The following is a 15,432-nucleotide window of genomic DNA, read 5'->3' as shown; positions in this document are numbered from 1 at the left end:
AGCAACCGCGGGGGGGAGGGGGTCGTTTGCTGAGATTTTTTTTCCACCGGAAGCCCTCCCCCCCTACACGCTAATGTTCATTTTTGGAATTCCCCCTCCCCCCCCCAAAAAAAATTACAATTACAGATACAGGCACACACCTACCAACCGACCTGGCGCACCTCCTTCCAAGTCCTCTGGCGGGAAACGGGTGAGGAAGACCATAGAGTTGGGTGGAGACAGAGAGGACGGCAGGCTCCCTGCTTCCGCTTCCGCTCCCCCTGGGAGAGGCGCTCCTCTACCTCCTTCATAACTCTATGGTCCCTCCTCTTCCCCCCCCCCGCGCATAACGGTTTCCTGAAGGGAGGAGGATGAAGGGAGATGGGTAATAATTATTAAGAATAATTAAGAGCCCCCACCCTTTCGTCTTCTTGGGGAAAGGGGAACCATCAGGGAAGAATAAGTTAAAATATTAAAAAACAAATTAAACAATATATGTCTTAAAATACAATTAAAAGGTGAAAACATGGAAAAGATTTAAACTCTCTGCTAAAATGGGGTCCAGGGATTCAGGGATTGTTATTGTCAAAAGCCCGCCTGAAGAGACGGGTGTCTTTAGCCTTTTTCCGGAAGGGTGACAGGGAAGGGGCCGTTCCTGATCTCCCCGGGGCAGAGGGGGGCTAAAACAAAACTCAAACCACAAAATAAAGGGGGAAAAGAGACTAAACGAGTCATCAAATGAGAACCAGGGCATGAGCTGAAGGCCCTTGGAAGCCATTGAAAGACTTGCTCGTTGTTCGGGGCCACCAAGTTGTCAAAGCCTCGTGTCGACCCAAAAAGGATGGATGTCGGGGAGGAAGAGGGTTCCCATCGGGAGACTGGGATCTGGGGGGTGTGTCTCATGAGCTCCCCAGGGGGGCATCTGGTGGGGCCAAAGGGGAGAGATACCTAGGAAGCAGGACCAAGAGGGGCCCTGGGCCTGATCCACCACAGGGCTCTCCTTAGGCTCTGATGACCCTGTGAAGGAGCACTCTCCAAATCGCCTGGTCCTCAACGGTCCTGCTGAGCTCATGCATCAACAGCGAGGCTGGGGCTTCTTTAAGGGAGTCCGTCCATCTTGTATTGGGTCCTCCTCTTCTCCTGCTGCCTTTCCTCCTTTCCCAGCCTGAGGGACTTTCCCTGCCTTCTCACGATAAGCCCCAAAGGAGTTTTGTTTCCTGGGGTTTGAAAGAGCATCCAAGCTCGGTTTGTGCCACAGCAGAGCCATCTACAAAAAGGATGGGATTGAGATGCCATTATGAGAATATTTGGCCTCCAGGGCCCTGGCCCCGACCCCCACCTTGGTAATTCTGCCCGAAGGCCCAGAACTGTGGCTGATGGTGTGGTGTGTACATCTGGTTCAGTTGTGAAGGAAGTCCATGTTGTGGAGTGTGTGCGAGAGCCAAGGCACCTCCCTGTCCGTGGGCTGCACAGGCTTCCTCCCCTCCAGGGCGACTGACCGATGCACAATCACACACAGAGAGACACAAATACCAAAGGCTAAATGGAATAAGCCGGGTTCTGTGTGCACAAAGGGAATGAAGTCATCAGCAAATGGCTGACAATTAAAGGCTTCCTTTTCTGATTTCAGGGAACACATCACTTGGTTGTACTTCTTGTCTGCACCCCAAAATGGCCCAAGGAAGGCTTGAATCGGTGGCAGATTGCCCCTGATGATGGCGTCTCTCCTGCTGGAGCCACACAACAGGATTTTGACCGATAGCTGGTGCCCTCTCTCACTCCACAACAGCAGTGGCTGCTGCTCAGCGATCCGCCATGCCAGCCCAGCCCTCGTGGAGCCCAGAAAGACAGCGCGAGTGGAGCGCCACCTGCTGAGCCAGGCAGGAGCAAGCAGCACCCAAGGGCATCAATGGGAAGGTGAGCGTTCAAAGTCCCTTTCAGGGACTCCAACTCCCACACTCCCCAGCCTTTAACTTAAGACCCACGCTGCTCCGGAGCCTTGTTTGGGCGTCCAGATTACCAAGGTTGCCTATGAGCCTGTGCAGAGTGCAAGCGGCCGGGGGAGCCCGCAGCCGGGTCGGAGTGGGTTCGGGTACAATTGGCTGTTTAAATAACGGTTTTTGGTATTTTGAAAAACAGCCTCCGGTGAATTTATTTTTATTTTTTAACATGACTGTTTCTTGGTCGGTTCACTAAGACTTTTATTGGCAGCTATTGTAATAGAATTGTATTGGTTGTGGGTTTAATCTGGAATGATTCTAATGAAACATTCAATACGTCCTCTTTTTTGTCTTTCTGTGTCTCTGGCCACCCTACTCACGACACCCCCCCCCCGGTCAGGTCACCCGCAGGGTTAGGGACCTGCTAAGAGTTCCTGACCTCCGTGAGAGGGTGGGGTGGGGGTGAGCCTGGCTGGTGGAGAAGCCCAACTGCCAGATGAGCATCTTGGGAGAAATGGGAAATGGAGAGGAAGGGGAGACCCTTGGCCTCAGGAGAGGTTCCTCCTCCTCCAAAAAGGGGCCATCACCTCTTTTCCCTTCTCATCTCTTCCCCCCCTTTCCTTGCTATGGGAGTACTTTCAGCGAACCCCCTGACGACCTGCATCAAGACCCAGAGGGAGGACCACGGTGGGGCTTTGCAGCGGGGGGGGAGTCAGGATTCCCAGGAAAGGGGATGAAATTTCAGGTGAGGGGAATCCTTCATCTAATAGGAGGATTAGGGGGGACAAGGCATTTCATTACTACTCCTCTTCTCTCCCCCCTCCCCAATTCCTGATCCCATGGATTCCATGCCTCCACCCCATCATCTCCTCTCCTGCACAGAGAAAGAATTCTGAAGAGCTCCAAAGCTGGCAGGCTGGAGGCAGAGGGCGGTCCGTCTGGGAGGGCCTTTCCTTTCCCAATCCTGGACTCAGAGGAAAATCCTGGCTTTGGCGGCACAAAACCAAAGTATTTCTTTCAAAGTGCCTACACTGCAATTAAATCTGAATACAGATGTTTTAGTTTAGAAGAAACAACTCATACAATGAAAAATAACCATTAACTCTAGTAAATTTAAACAAATATTAAAATAATACAAGCCAAGTAATTTATACAAACTTTAAAAATAATTATATGCATGTATTTTTTGATAAGGGATACTCAGCTTGGCATTGTTTTGCACAATGGGATTTTTGATGTTGTATGCATGCTGATATTTTGTCAAACCTTGGCCCATATGCTGTTAGTTTGAGAGCAACACATGCAGCACCCAGACAACCCAGATAGTGTGGTTGCTGACCTTGAGCCAGACATCCTGGAGAGTGAAGTCAAGTGGGCCTTAGAAAGCACGGCTAGCAACAAGGCCAGTGGAGGTGATGGCATTCCAGTTGAACTATTTAAAATTTTAAAAGATGATGCTGTTAACGTGCTACATTTAATATGCCAGCAAGTTTGGAAAACCCAAAAGTGGCCAGAGGATTGGAAAAGATCAGTCTGCATCCCAATCCCAAAGAAAGGCAGTGCCAAAGAATGCTCCAACTACCGTACAATTGCACTCATTTCACATGCTAGCAAAGTTATGCTCAAAATCTTGCAAGGTAGGCTTCAGCAGTATGTGGACCGAGAACTCCCAGAAGTACAAGCTGGATTCCGAACAGGCAGAGGAACTAGAAACCAATTTGCTAACTTGCGCTGGATTATGGAGAAAGCCAGAGAGTTCCAGAAAGATATCTACTTCTGCTTCATTGACTATGCAAAAGCCTTTGACTGTGTGGACCGCAGCACACTATGGCAAGTTCTTAAAGAAATGGGAGTGCCTGACTACCTTATCTACCTCCTGAGAAACCTATATGTGGGACAGGAAGCAACAGTTAGAACTGGACATGGTACAACTGATTGGTTCAAAATTGGGAAAGGAGTACGACAAGGCTGTATATTGTTCCCCAGCTTATTTAACTTATATGCAGAATACATCATGCGAAAGGCCGGACTGGATGAATCCCAAGCCGGAATCAAGATTGCCGGAAGAAATATCAACAACCTCAGATATGCAGATGATACCACTCTGATGGCAGAAAGTGAGGAGGAATTAAATAAACTTGTAATGAGAGTGAAAGAGGAGAGTGCAAAAAACGGTCTGAAACTCAACATCAAAAAAACTAAGATCATGGCCACTGGTCCCATCACCTCCTGGGAAATTGAAGGGGAAGATATGGAGACAGTGACAGATTTTATTTTCCTGGGCTCCATGATCACTGCAGATGGAGACAGCAGCCACGAAATTAAAAGACGCCTGCTTCTTGGGAGGAAAGTGATGACAAATCTTGACAGCATCTTAAAAAGCGGAGACATCACCTTGCCAACAAAAGTCCGAATAGTCAAAGCTATGGTATGGAAGTGAGAGCTGGACCATAAAGAAAGCAGACCGCCGAAGAATTGATGCCTTTGAGTTGTGGTGCTGGAGGAGGCTTTTGAGAATCCCCTGGACTGCAAGGAGAACAAACCTATCAATTCTAAAGGAAATCAACCCTGAGTGCTCACTGGAAGGACAGATCCTGAAGCTGAGGCTCCAGTACTCTGGCCATCTCATGAGAAGAGACGACTCCTTGGAAAAAACCTTAATGTTAGGAAAGTGTGACGGCAAGAGGAGAAGGGGACGGCCGAGAATGAGATGGTTGGACAGTGTCTGCGAAGCAACCAACATGAATTTGACACAACTCCAGGAGGCAGTGGAAGATAGAGGGCCTGGCATGCTCTGGTCCATGGGGTCACGAAGAGTTGGACACGACTAAACGACTAAGACAACGATTGTGGGGGGAAGGCTTCTCCCCAAAGTTCCTAACCTGTTGGCTGATTCTTCAGTGCAGAAGACGCTCTCCTGGATGATGTCACAGCTGCTTCTGAGAGGAGGCATGGCTAATACCCATTCTTCCTCTTTCTCATAACGACAGGGAGCTAATTTCAAAGCCTTTATCTGGTCCAATCCTAATGGCATTATGTAACCATTGTCATAATAATCTGTATACTGTCAACTATCTGTGAGCTTAAAAGTTTAATAAAAGAGAGTCCTTCTGGGGGCATTGCCCCAAAGCTGTATGCAGAGTTGGATCCAGAGGTGCGTGAGGAGGACTCTGCTGGCAGACATCCTTGTGTACGTGGCTGACTTCTTTAACTTCTCTCTCCAAGACTATTTGCTATCCTAATTACTTGTGATCACATAAACTATCAGCATTCTCATTTTGTGAATGCGACAGATTATTCTTGACATTACGAGTGTATGAATCAGCGACGTGAGTGCCCCCATATCTAGATTGGGGCATAGATGAGTAATCCTCCAAAGATGGCAATGGGCTGCCTGGAGCACAGATGCCACCTGGGTTTCCATGGTGAGATCCGGGTCCAGGCAGATGCCCAAGCTGCGAACCTCACTTTTCATGGGAAGAATCATTCCCACGAAGGAGAGGGAGTTTCCCAACCTACTGATGCCATGGCCATCCATTCGCAAGATTTCCATCTTGTCTGGATTCAATCTCAGTCCATTCTCCAAGCAGCGTTCAAGGGCCAGAATAGCATCCACATCAGTTGGAAAAAAGGAGAGGTAAAGCTGGGTGTCATCAACATACTGATGGCACCGGGCCCCCACAACTCCAGATAACCTCACCTAGCGGCCTCGGATAGATTTTAAATAGCATTGGCAAGTTGATCGACCCCTGAGGAACCCCACAATTGAGGATCAACAGGGTGGAAGTCATCTCGTCAAGCTGCACTCTCTGGAGACGGTCCTCCATGAAGGAACGGAGCCACACCAAATCAAGGCCACTGATCCCCATCTCTAAGAGCCGCCCCATCAGGATACCGTGGTCAATGGTATCAAGGCTGCTGAGATAATGAGGATGACTAACAAGGAAATATTGGCCGTCAGCCTCCCTCAGGAGGTCCTCCTGCAGGGCAACCAATGCTGACTGGAACAGGTCAAGGGCATCAGTGTTCTCCAGGAGGGCCTGGAGCTGATTGGCCACTGCCCCCTTGATCACTTTACTCAAAAACATTGGCAATGGGCCTATCATTCCCAACTTTCTCCACCACGAAATTAGGTTTCATTTGAATGGGCCTAATGAGTGTCTCCTTGAGGGCAGGGGAAACCATGCTCTCCTGGAAAACCCCATTAATTTTTTTGTAGTGGCCCATTCTGTTGTTATCAGCTTGGCTGCTTTGCAAGAGAGCGCACAAGCACTCTGTCCACCTCATTGAATGTCACAGGAAGAAAGCAAGTGAACCTCGCCAGACAAGACAATGCACTGGCCACCTCAGCTCGAGCTACTGTCTGTAAAAAGAGATCAAGGGCTTCTGACTGAATGGTTTCTGACTGAAGCTCTTTCCTCACTCCTTACACATATTTATTTATTTAATTTAATTTATTTAATTAATTTATATGCCGCCCACACTACCCAAAGGTCTCTGGGTATATATGGTTTCTCCCTCATATGAGTTCTTTCATGTAAACCAAGGCTATTGCTGTGACTGAAGTTCTTTCCAAATTACATGCATTAATGTATTTTCTTCCTTGTGTGAGTTCTTTGATGTACACTACAGTGACTGCATAGAGACCCACAGTGGACCTGATGGAACAGGAAGGGGGGAGGGCATTGGAGGGGGCAGCCATTGAGGTGGTGCTGGGTAGGGGAAGGAATGGTGGTGGGGGTAGAACATGCCCGCGTAGGAGAGGAGAGGTTAGATATCTTACATCTATCCCCTCTTCTAGTCCTACCTCCAACCAAACGGTATCAGGCGACCATATCAGCAAACCCTCGAGCCACACGGTGCTGTTGATGAACGCCAGGTCAGTACAAAACAAAACTGCCCTCATCCATGATGTAATTCTGGATGAGGGGGCTGACCTGGCGTGCATTACTGAGACCTGGGTGGGAGAGGAAGGTGGTGTCCCCCTCTCCCAGCTGTGTCCTCCTGGGTACTCAGTCCAGCACCAGTGTCGCTCAGAGGGTCGGGGAGGGGGAGTTGCTATAGTCTATAGGAGTTCTATCTCCTTGACCAGGCTTCCTATCCCTTTGAGAGGAGGTCTTGAGGGCCTGTATTGTGTGTTGGGCTCACGAGACAGATTAGGGATTCTGTTGGTGTACCGCCCACCCTGCTGCGTACCAACAGTCTCCCTACCTGAGCTGACGGAGGCAGTCTCGGATCTGGTGTTGAGGACTCCCAGGCTGCTGGTGCTGGGGGACCTCAACATCCATGCTGAGGCTGCCTTGACTGGGGCGGCTCAGGACTTCATGGCCGCCATGACAACCATGGGGCTGTCTCAATGTGTCATCGGCCCGACACATGAGAAGGTCCACACCTTGGACCTGGTTTTCACAACGGGACTGGAAGGTGGTGGTTTGGATGTGGAGGGGCTGGTTGTGACCCCATTGTCATGGTCAGACCACTTCCTGGTCAAATTCAGTCTATTAGCTTCTTCTTCCCTCTGCAAGGGTGGGGGATCGATTAAGATGATCCGCCCCCGGAGACTAATGGATCCGGATGGTTTCCTGAATGCTCTGGGGGAGTATCCGTCTGATATGGTTGGCGCTCCTGTCGAAGCTCAGGTCACCCTATGGAATAGGGAGATGACCTGGGCGGTTGACACGATTGCGCCTAAGCGCCCTCTCCCTGCTCGCCGAGCCCAGACAGCTCCCTGGTATACTTCTGAACTGCGGGCGATGAAGCAAGAGGGGAGACGGCTAGAGCGCAGGTGGAGGAAGTCCCGCTGGGAATCCGATCGAACACGACTTAGAGCCCATTATCGGGCCTATTTCATGGCAATACGGCTGGCGAAACGGCAATATTTCTCCAGCTGTATTGCTTCCTCAGAATGTCGTCCAGCAGAGCTGTTTCGGGTGGTCCGGGATCTTCTTCAACCGGGAAACCCGGTGGAGGTCCCGGACTGCTCATCAGCTCGCTGTGATGAGTTTGCTATTCATTTTGAGGAAAAAATCGCTCAGATTCGCAGTGGGCTGGACTCCACTGTTACTGCAAAATCGGAAGATGTGTCCAGTGTGCCGTGCTTAGGTCAAACTTTAATGGATGAGTTTCAATTGTTGAGACCCGAGGATGTGGACAGGGTGCTTGGATCTGTCCGTTCTACCACCACGCCGCTCGACCCTTCCCCATCTTGGCTAATTGGAAGATCTGCCAGGGGGGTTCGCACTTGGGTCCAGGAGGCCGTGAACGCCTCTCTGAGAGAGGGAGTGGTCCCTACCGCCTTGAAAGAGGCGGTAATTCGACCACTCCTTAAAAAGCCTAACCTGGACCCAAGGCTGGTGGTCAACTACCGACCAGTGGCGAACCTCCCTTATTTGGGCAAGGTGTTGGAGCGGGTTGTGGCCGGGCAACTCCAGGCGCTGCTGGATGAAACGGATTTTCTGGATCCATTTCAATCGGGTTTCAGGCCGGGTTTTGGTACAGAGACAGCCTTGGTCGCCCTGTATGATGACCTTTGCCGGGAGAGAGACAGGGGGAGTGTGACCCTGTTGATACTCCTGGACCTCTCAGCAGCTTTCGACACCATTGACCATGGTGTCCTTCTGGATAGACTGGCTGGGTTAGGAGTTGGGGGCACTGTTTTACGGTGGTTCCGCTCCTTCCTAGCTGACCGTATCCAGAGGGTGGTGCTGGGGGACAGTTGCTCTGCCCCATGGCATTTATGTCATGGGGTTCCTCAGGGCTCGATACTGTCCCCCATGCTGTTTAACATCTACATGAAACCGCTGGGAGAGGTCATCAGGAGGTTTGGGCTGAGGAGTCAGCAATATGCTGATGACACTCAGCTCTACCTCTCGTTTTCCACCAATCCAGGTGAGGCGGTTTCTCTGCTGAACTCGTGTCTGGACCTGATAATGGACTGGATGAGGGTTAATAAATTGAAACTCAATCCAGACAAGACGGAAGTGCTGTTAGTGGGTGCTTCGCCGGACAGGTTGGAGGGCCACTTCCCTGTCCTGAATGGGGTTACACTCCCCCTAAGGGACAGGGTCCGCAGCTTGGGGGTGCTCCTGGACCCCAGTCTAACACTGGAAGCCCAGGTGGACTCGGTGGCCAGGGGCGCCTTCCTCCAGCTGCGGAAACTATACCAGCTACGGCCCTACCTGGACGAGCGGAGTCTCATGACAGTTACACATGCACTGGTAACATCTCGTATTGATTATTGCAATGCGCTCTACGTGGGGCTGCCTTTGAAGACGGTCCGGCGACTGCAACTGGTCCAGAATCGAGCTGCGCGGCTGGTGAGTGGTGGGGCCGCCAGAGAGCACATCAAGCCGATTCTGTATAATTTACACTGGTTACCAGTTGCTGTCCGGGCCCAATTCAAAGTGCTTGTTTTGACATATAAAGCCCTAAACGGCTTGGGCCCTGGATACTTGAAGGACCGCCTCCTTCCATATGAGCCTACCAGGCTGTTAAGATCTAGCCAGGGGGCCCTTTTGAAAGAGCCATCCCTCAAGGAGGTAAGAGGGATGGCTTGTAGACAAAGGGCCTTCTCGGCAGCTGCCCCCAGACTATGGAACGCCCTCCCAACTGAAATTCGCCTGGCGCCGACACTGATGATATTTCGGCGCCAGGTCAAAACCTTCCTGTTCCAGAAGGCTTTTAATTGAAATAACATTAACTGTGGGTCTTAATGATGGCAATTTTAATTGTATTTTTAATTGTATTTTAATTGTATTTTAACTGTATTTTAATCATTTTATTTTATTGCATTGAATTTTAATTGTTGTAAGCCGCCCAGAGACCTTTGGGTAGAGTGGGCGGCATATAAATTAAATAAATAAATAAATAAATAGAGAATCTTTTTGCATATTCCATGCATTTACAGTGGGCCCTCGACTTACGAACGGCCCTAGTTGCAAAAGTTTCGGGTTACGAACCAGATCTCATAGGGTTCTATAGACCCTACTTGCGAACGCAGATTCGAGTTATGAACCAAAGAAAAAGAAAAAAAGAAAAAATCTGCCCCTAGTGGTAGGAATGGATTAAGCAGCTTTGTATTAGAAACAGTTGGAACGGATTAAATGGTTTTCAATGCGAACTTTTCGAGTTACGAACGGACTTCCAGAACGGATTAAGTTCGTTACTCAAGGGCCAACTGTTTACGGTTTCTCCCATGTGAGTTCTTTAATGTCCAGTATATGATCTCCAATCACTGAAGCTCTTTCCACATTCTGCACACTTTTAGGGTTTATCAACTGTGTGTGTTCTATGATGGGAACTCAGGGTACAGCTCCGTGTGAAGCTCTTTCCACATTCCATACATTTATAAGGTTTCTCCCCAGTGTGAGTTCTTTGATGGGAATGCAGGGTAAAGCTCTGACTGAAGCTCTTTCCACATTCCGCACACTTATATGGTTTCTCTCCTGTATGAGTTCTTAGATGCGAACTAAGGTTACATCTCTGAGTGAAGGTCTTTCCACATTCCATACATTTATAGAGCTTTTCCCCTGTGTGAATTCTATGATGTTTAGTATATGATCCCCTGTCACTGAAGCTCTTTCCGCATTCCATGCATTTATACGGTTTTTCCCCTGTGTGAGTTCGTTGATGGGAATTCAGGTTACTGCTGTGACTGAAACTCTTTCCACATTCCATGCATTTATATGGTTTCTCCCCTGTGTGTGTTCTTTGATGAGATCTCAGGGAACTGCTGTAACTGAAGCTCTTCCCACATTCCATGCATTTATATGGTTTCTCCCCTGTGTGAGTTATTTGATGTTTAGTATATGATCCACTGTCACTGAAGCTTTTTTCGCATTCCATACATTTAAATGGTTCCTCCCCAGTGTGAGTTCTTTGATGGGAACTAAGGTTACAGCCCCGAGTGAAGCTCTTTCCACATTCCATACATTTATAAGGTTTCTCCCCAGTGTGAGTTCTTTGATGGGAACTAAGGTGACTGCTCCGACTGAAGCTCTTTCCACATTCCGCACACTTATATGGTTTCTCTCCTGTGTGAGTTCTTTGATGGGAACTAAGGTGACAGCTCTGACTGAAGCTCTTTCCACATTCCATACATTTATATGGTTTCTCCCCTGTGTGAGTTCTTTGATGTTGAGTATATGATCCATTGTCACTGAAGCTTTTTTCACATTCCACACATTTAAATGGTTTCTCCCCAGTGTGAGTTTGTAGATGGGAATTCAGGTGACTGCTCTTAATGAAGCTCTTTCCACATTCCATACATTTATATGGTTTCTCCCCAGTGTGAGTTCTTTTATGAGAACTCAGGGTACTTCTGTGACTGAAGCTCTTTCCACATTCCATGCATTTATATGGTTTCTCCCCTGTGTGAGTTCCTTGATGGGAACTCAGGTGACTGCTGACTTGGAAGCTCTTTCTACAATCCATGTTTTTATAGTCTTCCTACTGTGTGAGTTCATTAATGTCTACTGACACTAGTGGTAAGGCTGAGGCTCCATCCACATTCTGTATATTTATATTGCTTTTTATGAGTTCTTTCATGTAAATTCAGGTGAGTTTCTCCTCTCTTTTCAGTGGCAGAAGAAGTAGATCCATTTAATTCTGGTTCTCTTGTTTCTTACCCTGAGGGAGAAAAAAAGAGAAAATGCCATGAGGAGTGCAGAACAGAAGGAAATCTCATTGGGGATCAAGACAAGGGTTTGGCTCTGTCTACACTGTCATGAGAAAGGAGGAACACCACAGCTACATCAAAGCCAGCAGAAGGAGAGGTTCAAGTTGCTTGTGGCTTCATTTCTTTGGTTATGAAAGTACAAAACCTTTAGAATTGCTTTGCTCTTTCTAAAGCAGTGGTAGGAGAACATGGGTAAATTACCCCAAATAGGGTAAAAGTCAAAATCCTAGAGGTAATGAGCAGAGCCCTACCCCCTCCCTCCCAACCCCAACCCTGCAGCCAAACCTCAAATTGTAAGCCACCTCTCCCTGTTTCTTCCTGGTTGCAGCAGGCACTTGTAAATCCTCCATTCATTCAGAGATCGGAGATAAGTCTGCATAATTGGCTACAGCTGTGGCATAGCCCTGAGCAATCAATCAATCCAGGGCTTTGAATGACTGCTTCCTCTGGAAATGAATGCAAGCAAGCAGGAGGCGGTAAAGGATCAAGTTAACAAGGGGAAGGAAGGTGCGAGAGACCGAGGGCTTCATCAAGCTTATTTAAATGTATGGAGAAAATGAATGGAGAAAATGGATGGATGGTGGGTTGGTGGGCGGGCGTGTGTCTGTGTGTGTGTGTGTGTGTGTGAGAGAGAGAGACTGACTCAAAACTATGAAAAAAGGAACAGGCAAGGCTTGAATTAAGGCAGGAGAAAAGGGTGGAGGGAGGGAGGGAGGGTGGACATGTGTATGTGTGTGTAAGAGAGACTGACTCAAAACTATGAGAAAAGGAACAGGCAAGACTTGAATTAAGGCAGGAAAAAGTGTGGAGGGAGGGTGGACGTGTGTGTGTGTGTGAGGAACGGGCAAGACTTTATTTTTATTTATTTATTTTATTTATATCCCACCTATCTAGTCGGTTAGGACCACTCTAGGCGGCTTACAACCAACAAACAAAGGGAAATATATATATAAAACAATTTCTACATAGAAATTGAATTAAGGCAGGAAAAAAGGGTGGAGGGAGGGAGGGAGGACATGTGTGTGTGTGTGTGAGAGAGAGAGACTGACTCAAAACTATGAAAAGAACAGGCAAGGTTTGAATTAAGGTGGTAAAAAAGGGTGGCTTCATCAAATACTGTATCATTTCCTTCCTTTCAAATCAAGGGGGTAATGTTGGCTTATATAAATTTTTTGAGGGGTAAAAGGTAAAAAAGTTCCCTGACCCCTGTTCTAAAGCAGGCAGACACTGCTACAGAAGTGAAAAGTTTTAGTGTGAGAATTTCCTGGATCCTTATATCTACACTACATTATCCCAATTTTAGGCTATGTTTGGAAGAGAAAAATACTAAAAGTAAAGATAAGAGGAACTAAACTAAGGAAAGCATCGGACTACCTGAGGTGTTTTGGCCAAAATTTGGGGCATTTGAAGCTAATTCACCCCTTGTCCCACCCCAGGAACAGACTTACTAAGGGAAGCACAGAGAATATATGTGAAAAGGGAGGATGAGAAACAGGAGCAGAAGGTGAAGCTTATGGTTAATACAGTAGAATAAGTGATGACATACTAATACTAATACTAATACTAATACTAATACTAATACTAATACTAATACTAATACTACTAATCAGAGGTGGGATTGACCCAGTTCGCACCGGTTCCATAGAGGTGGTTGTTATTTTTTATTTTAGTTCGGAGATCCGGTTGCTGGTCTGAGATGAATGAAGGCGGAGGAGCCAGGTGACCAGCCACGAGCGGGGGAGGGAAGGGGGCTATGTGTTTTTTTTCAAGTTGAAGATAACTAAGGCTGTTGCTCTGACAATTTGAGGAGACAAATGGCAGGCAGATTGCTTACTCAAAAACAGGAAGACAGCTATCAGTTTTTTAACACTAGTAAGATTTACCATCAGGCCAGGGTTGAAGAAAGCAGATCAACATATCAAAGGGGAATCGAAACTATCCAGACATTCAGGCTGGGGGCTGGAGGGACTGCGAGGAGGAGGAGGAGGAGGAGGAGGAGGAGGGACTAAAGCATACTAATCAAGGATTTGTGACCAGCATCTTCAAGAGGACTGTGTTGAGATAGGTTTAAGTTTCAAGCTTTCATTTTTGAGATTGTTCAAGTAAGTAAGTATAATACATGAAAGGCAAACTATGTTTGAGCATAAAGCTGGCTTTTTATTAACTATTTCCCTGCCTTAGCTGTTTGCCATGCAGTCTTAACTCTGGCAGGCAAAGACTTTTATGGTAGGCTTTTTTAGCATGTAAACTGCGGTGGAGAAATGGAGGGAGGGAAATGAAATAAGATTGCTTTTTTAAATTTTTATCATGTAAAATATATTTTCAAAATTATTTCAACAGGATTCCCTTTAGAACCTTTTAGCATTTATGTATTATTGCATCTTTATGCTGCCTTATAGTGAGATGTAAAAAAAATTATTTATCATTGTGTCAGGGTTTGTGAGCCACTGGAGACACTCTGCAGGGAGAAAGATGGGTTAAAAATAAAAACAAACAAACAAACAACCCGAGGCTCCAGCGTTTTAGTTATTTAGATTTTCAGGGAGGGAACATGCCACTTTTTCCATTGGCATGCAGAAATCTAGTATTTAGGATCTATGGAAAAACTAATGGGGAACCAGGCTCTATCAGGTATTATATTTTATTATGATGATAAAAAATTTAAAAGTGGCTAAGGGCATCTATTTGCAAAGGCTTTCACGGCTGGGATCTGATGGTTGTTGTGGGTTTTTCAGGAAGAACAATTTTCAGAACACGGCCAAAGAGCCCGAAAAAAAACCCACAACAAACAATTAAGGGAATAACCTTTCAGCTTTCTGGAACTGGCAGTTAGATGCATAAAAAACCTGTTGTTGCTGTTATTGTTATGTGTCGTCAAATTCTCCCCTACTTAGGGTGCCCCTAGGAATGAGCAATCTCCAACACGGCTTGGCCTCAACAGCCCTGCCCATCTATTGCAAACTCAAGCTTGTGGTTTCCTTAGGGAGTAGGTCCATCTTGCATTTAGCCTTCCTCTTTCCCTGCTGCCTTCCACATTACCAAGTATTATGGTCTTTTTCAATCTATGCCTGCCTTCTCATGATGTGCCCGAAGTAGGACTTTTCCACAGAACCTGGAATGGGGAGGGATTAAATGATTGTGGCATTGTTCAGAGACCAGTTCACATCCCAGGGTGGCAGCCCTCTCTTGCTTGTGCTACAGAAAAAGCTTCATTATTACTATTACTGTTGCTCTGTGGTAAGAACTTTTTTTTCGGAAGGGGTCAGAGAATTTGAGAGTTATTCTCAAGTTCATCTTCGCTTTACATGTGTGTTACGTGCTGTTCAAGATGACCCTAATGGCCCTTTCAAGGCAAGTGAGGTTCTCCTTCTTCTTCCTTCCCTTCTTCCCACACATCTACCTTCCTTGTTTCCCCAGAGCAGGGAATAGAGATTAAACCTGCACTGCATGGGGTTACACAGCACTCTCCCTGAAAACTAAGGCTTGTATTTTAGGACTCTTCCCTGAGGACTTGTGTGGGGCTGAAGGAGAAAAGGGGCAGCAGAGGAGGACAGAGGAGATGAAAATGGAAGGTGGAAATTTGGGGAAGACAGTGGAGGGGGGGAGTCTTATGTTTTTGGTGAAACTGTGGCATGAAGGAAAAGTGGAAAATGAGAAGAGGAAGCAGCCGCCAGGGCTCTGAGGGAAGCCATCATCACCACCAGTGCCGCCAGCAACACCAACACCCCCAAAGCGACTGGCGAGGAGAAGCGGTGGGTGCAGGGTTGAGGGGTAAAATGGAGGAGGAGGAGACCTCAGAGGAGTCAGTAACTGAAGGACCGATTGAGGCGGTGGGGT

General features: G+C 47.4%; 1 protein-coding gene across 4 annotated transcripts in view; it reads right to left on the bottom strand.

The window, feature by feature from the left end:
• Positions 1-15,432, bottom strand: part of LOC144587214 (uncharacterized) — a 97,283-nt gene that overhangs the window by 34,995 nt on the left and 46,856 nt on the right. Inside the window, exon 1 of one of the 4 annotated variants that reach the window (XR_013542400.1) lies at positions 141-1,220. Coding sequence is in view for 1 of the 4 variants with exons in the window: in XM_078387060.1 (XP_078243186.1) it covers positions 10,522-11,351 (830 nt within the window). In the remaining 3 variants the exon portion in view is untranslated. Of the gene's footprint in view, positions 1-140; positions 1,221-10,521; positions 11,547-15,432 lie in introns of those variants that run through there. The other 3 variants (XR_013542401.1, XR_013542402.1, XM_078387060.1) reach the window with 3 other exon arrangements.

The sequence above is a fragment of the Pogona vitticeps genome, chromosome 2 (assembly GCF_051106095.1).
Source record: "Pogona vitticeps strain Pit_001003342236 chromosome 2, PviZW2.1, whole genome shotgun sequence".
In the NCBI taxonomy this organism is placed as follows: domain Eukaryota; kingdom Metazoa; phylum Chordata; class Lepidosauria; order Squamata; family Agamidae; genus Pogona; species Pogona vitticeps.
Note: the sequence above shows the minus strand (reverse complement) of the source record. Positions and strands in the feature narration are given on the sequence as shown.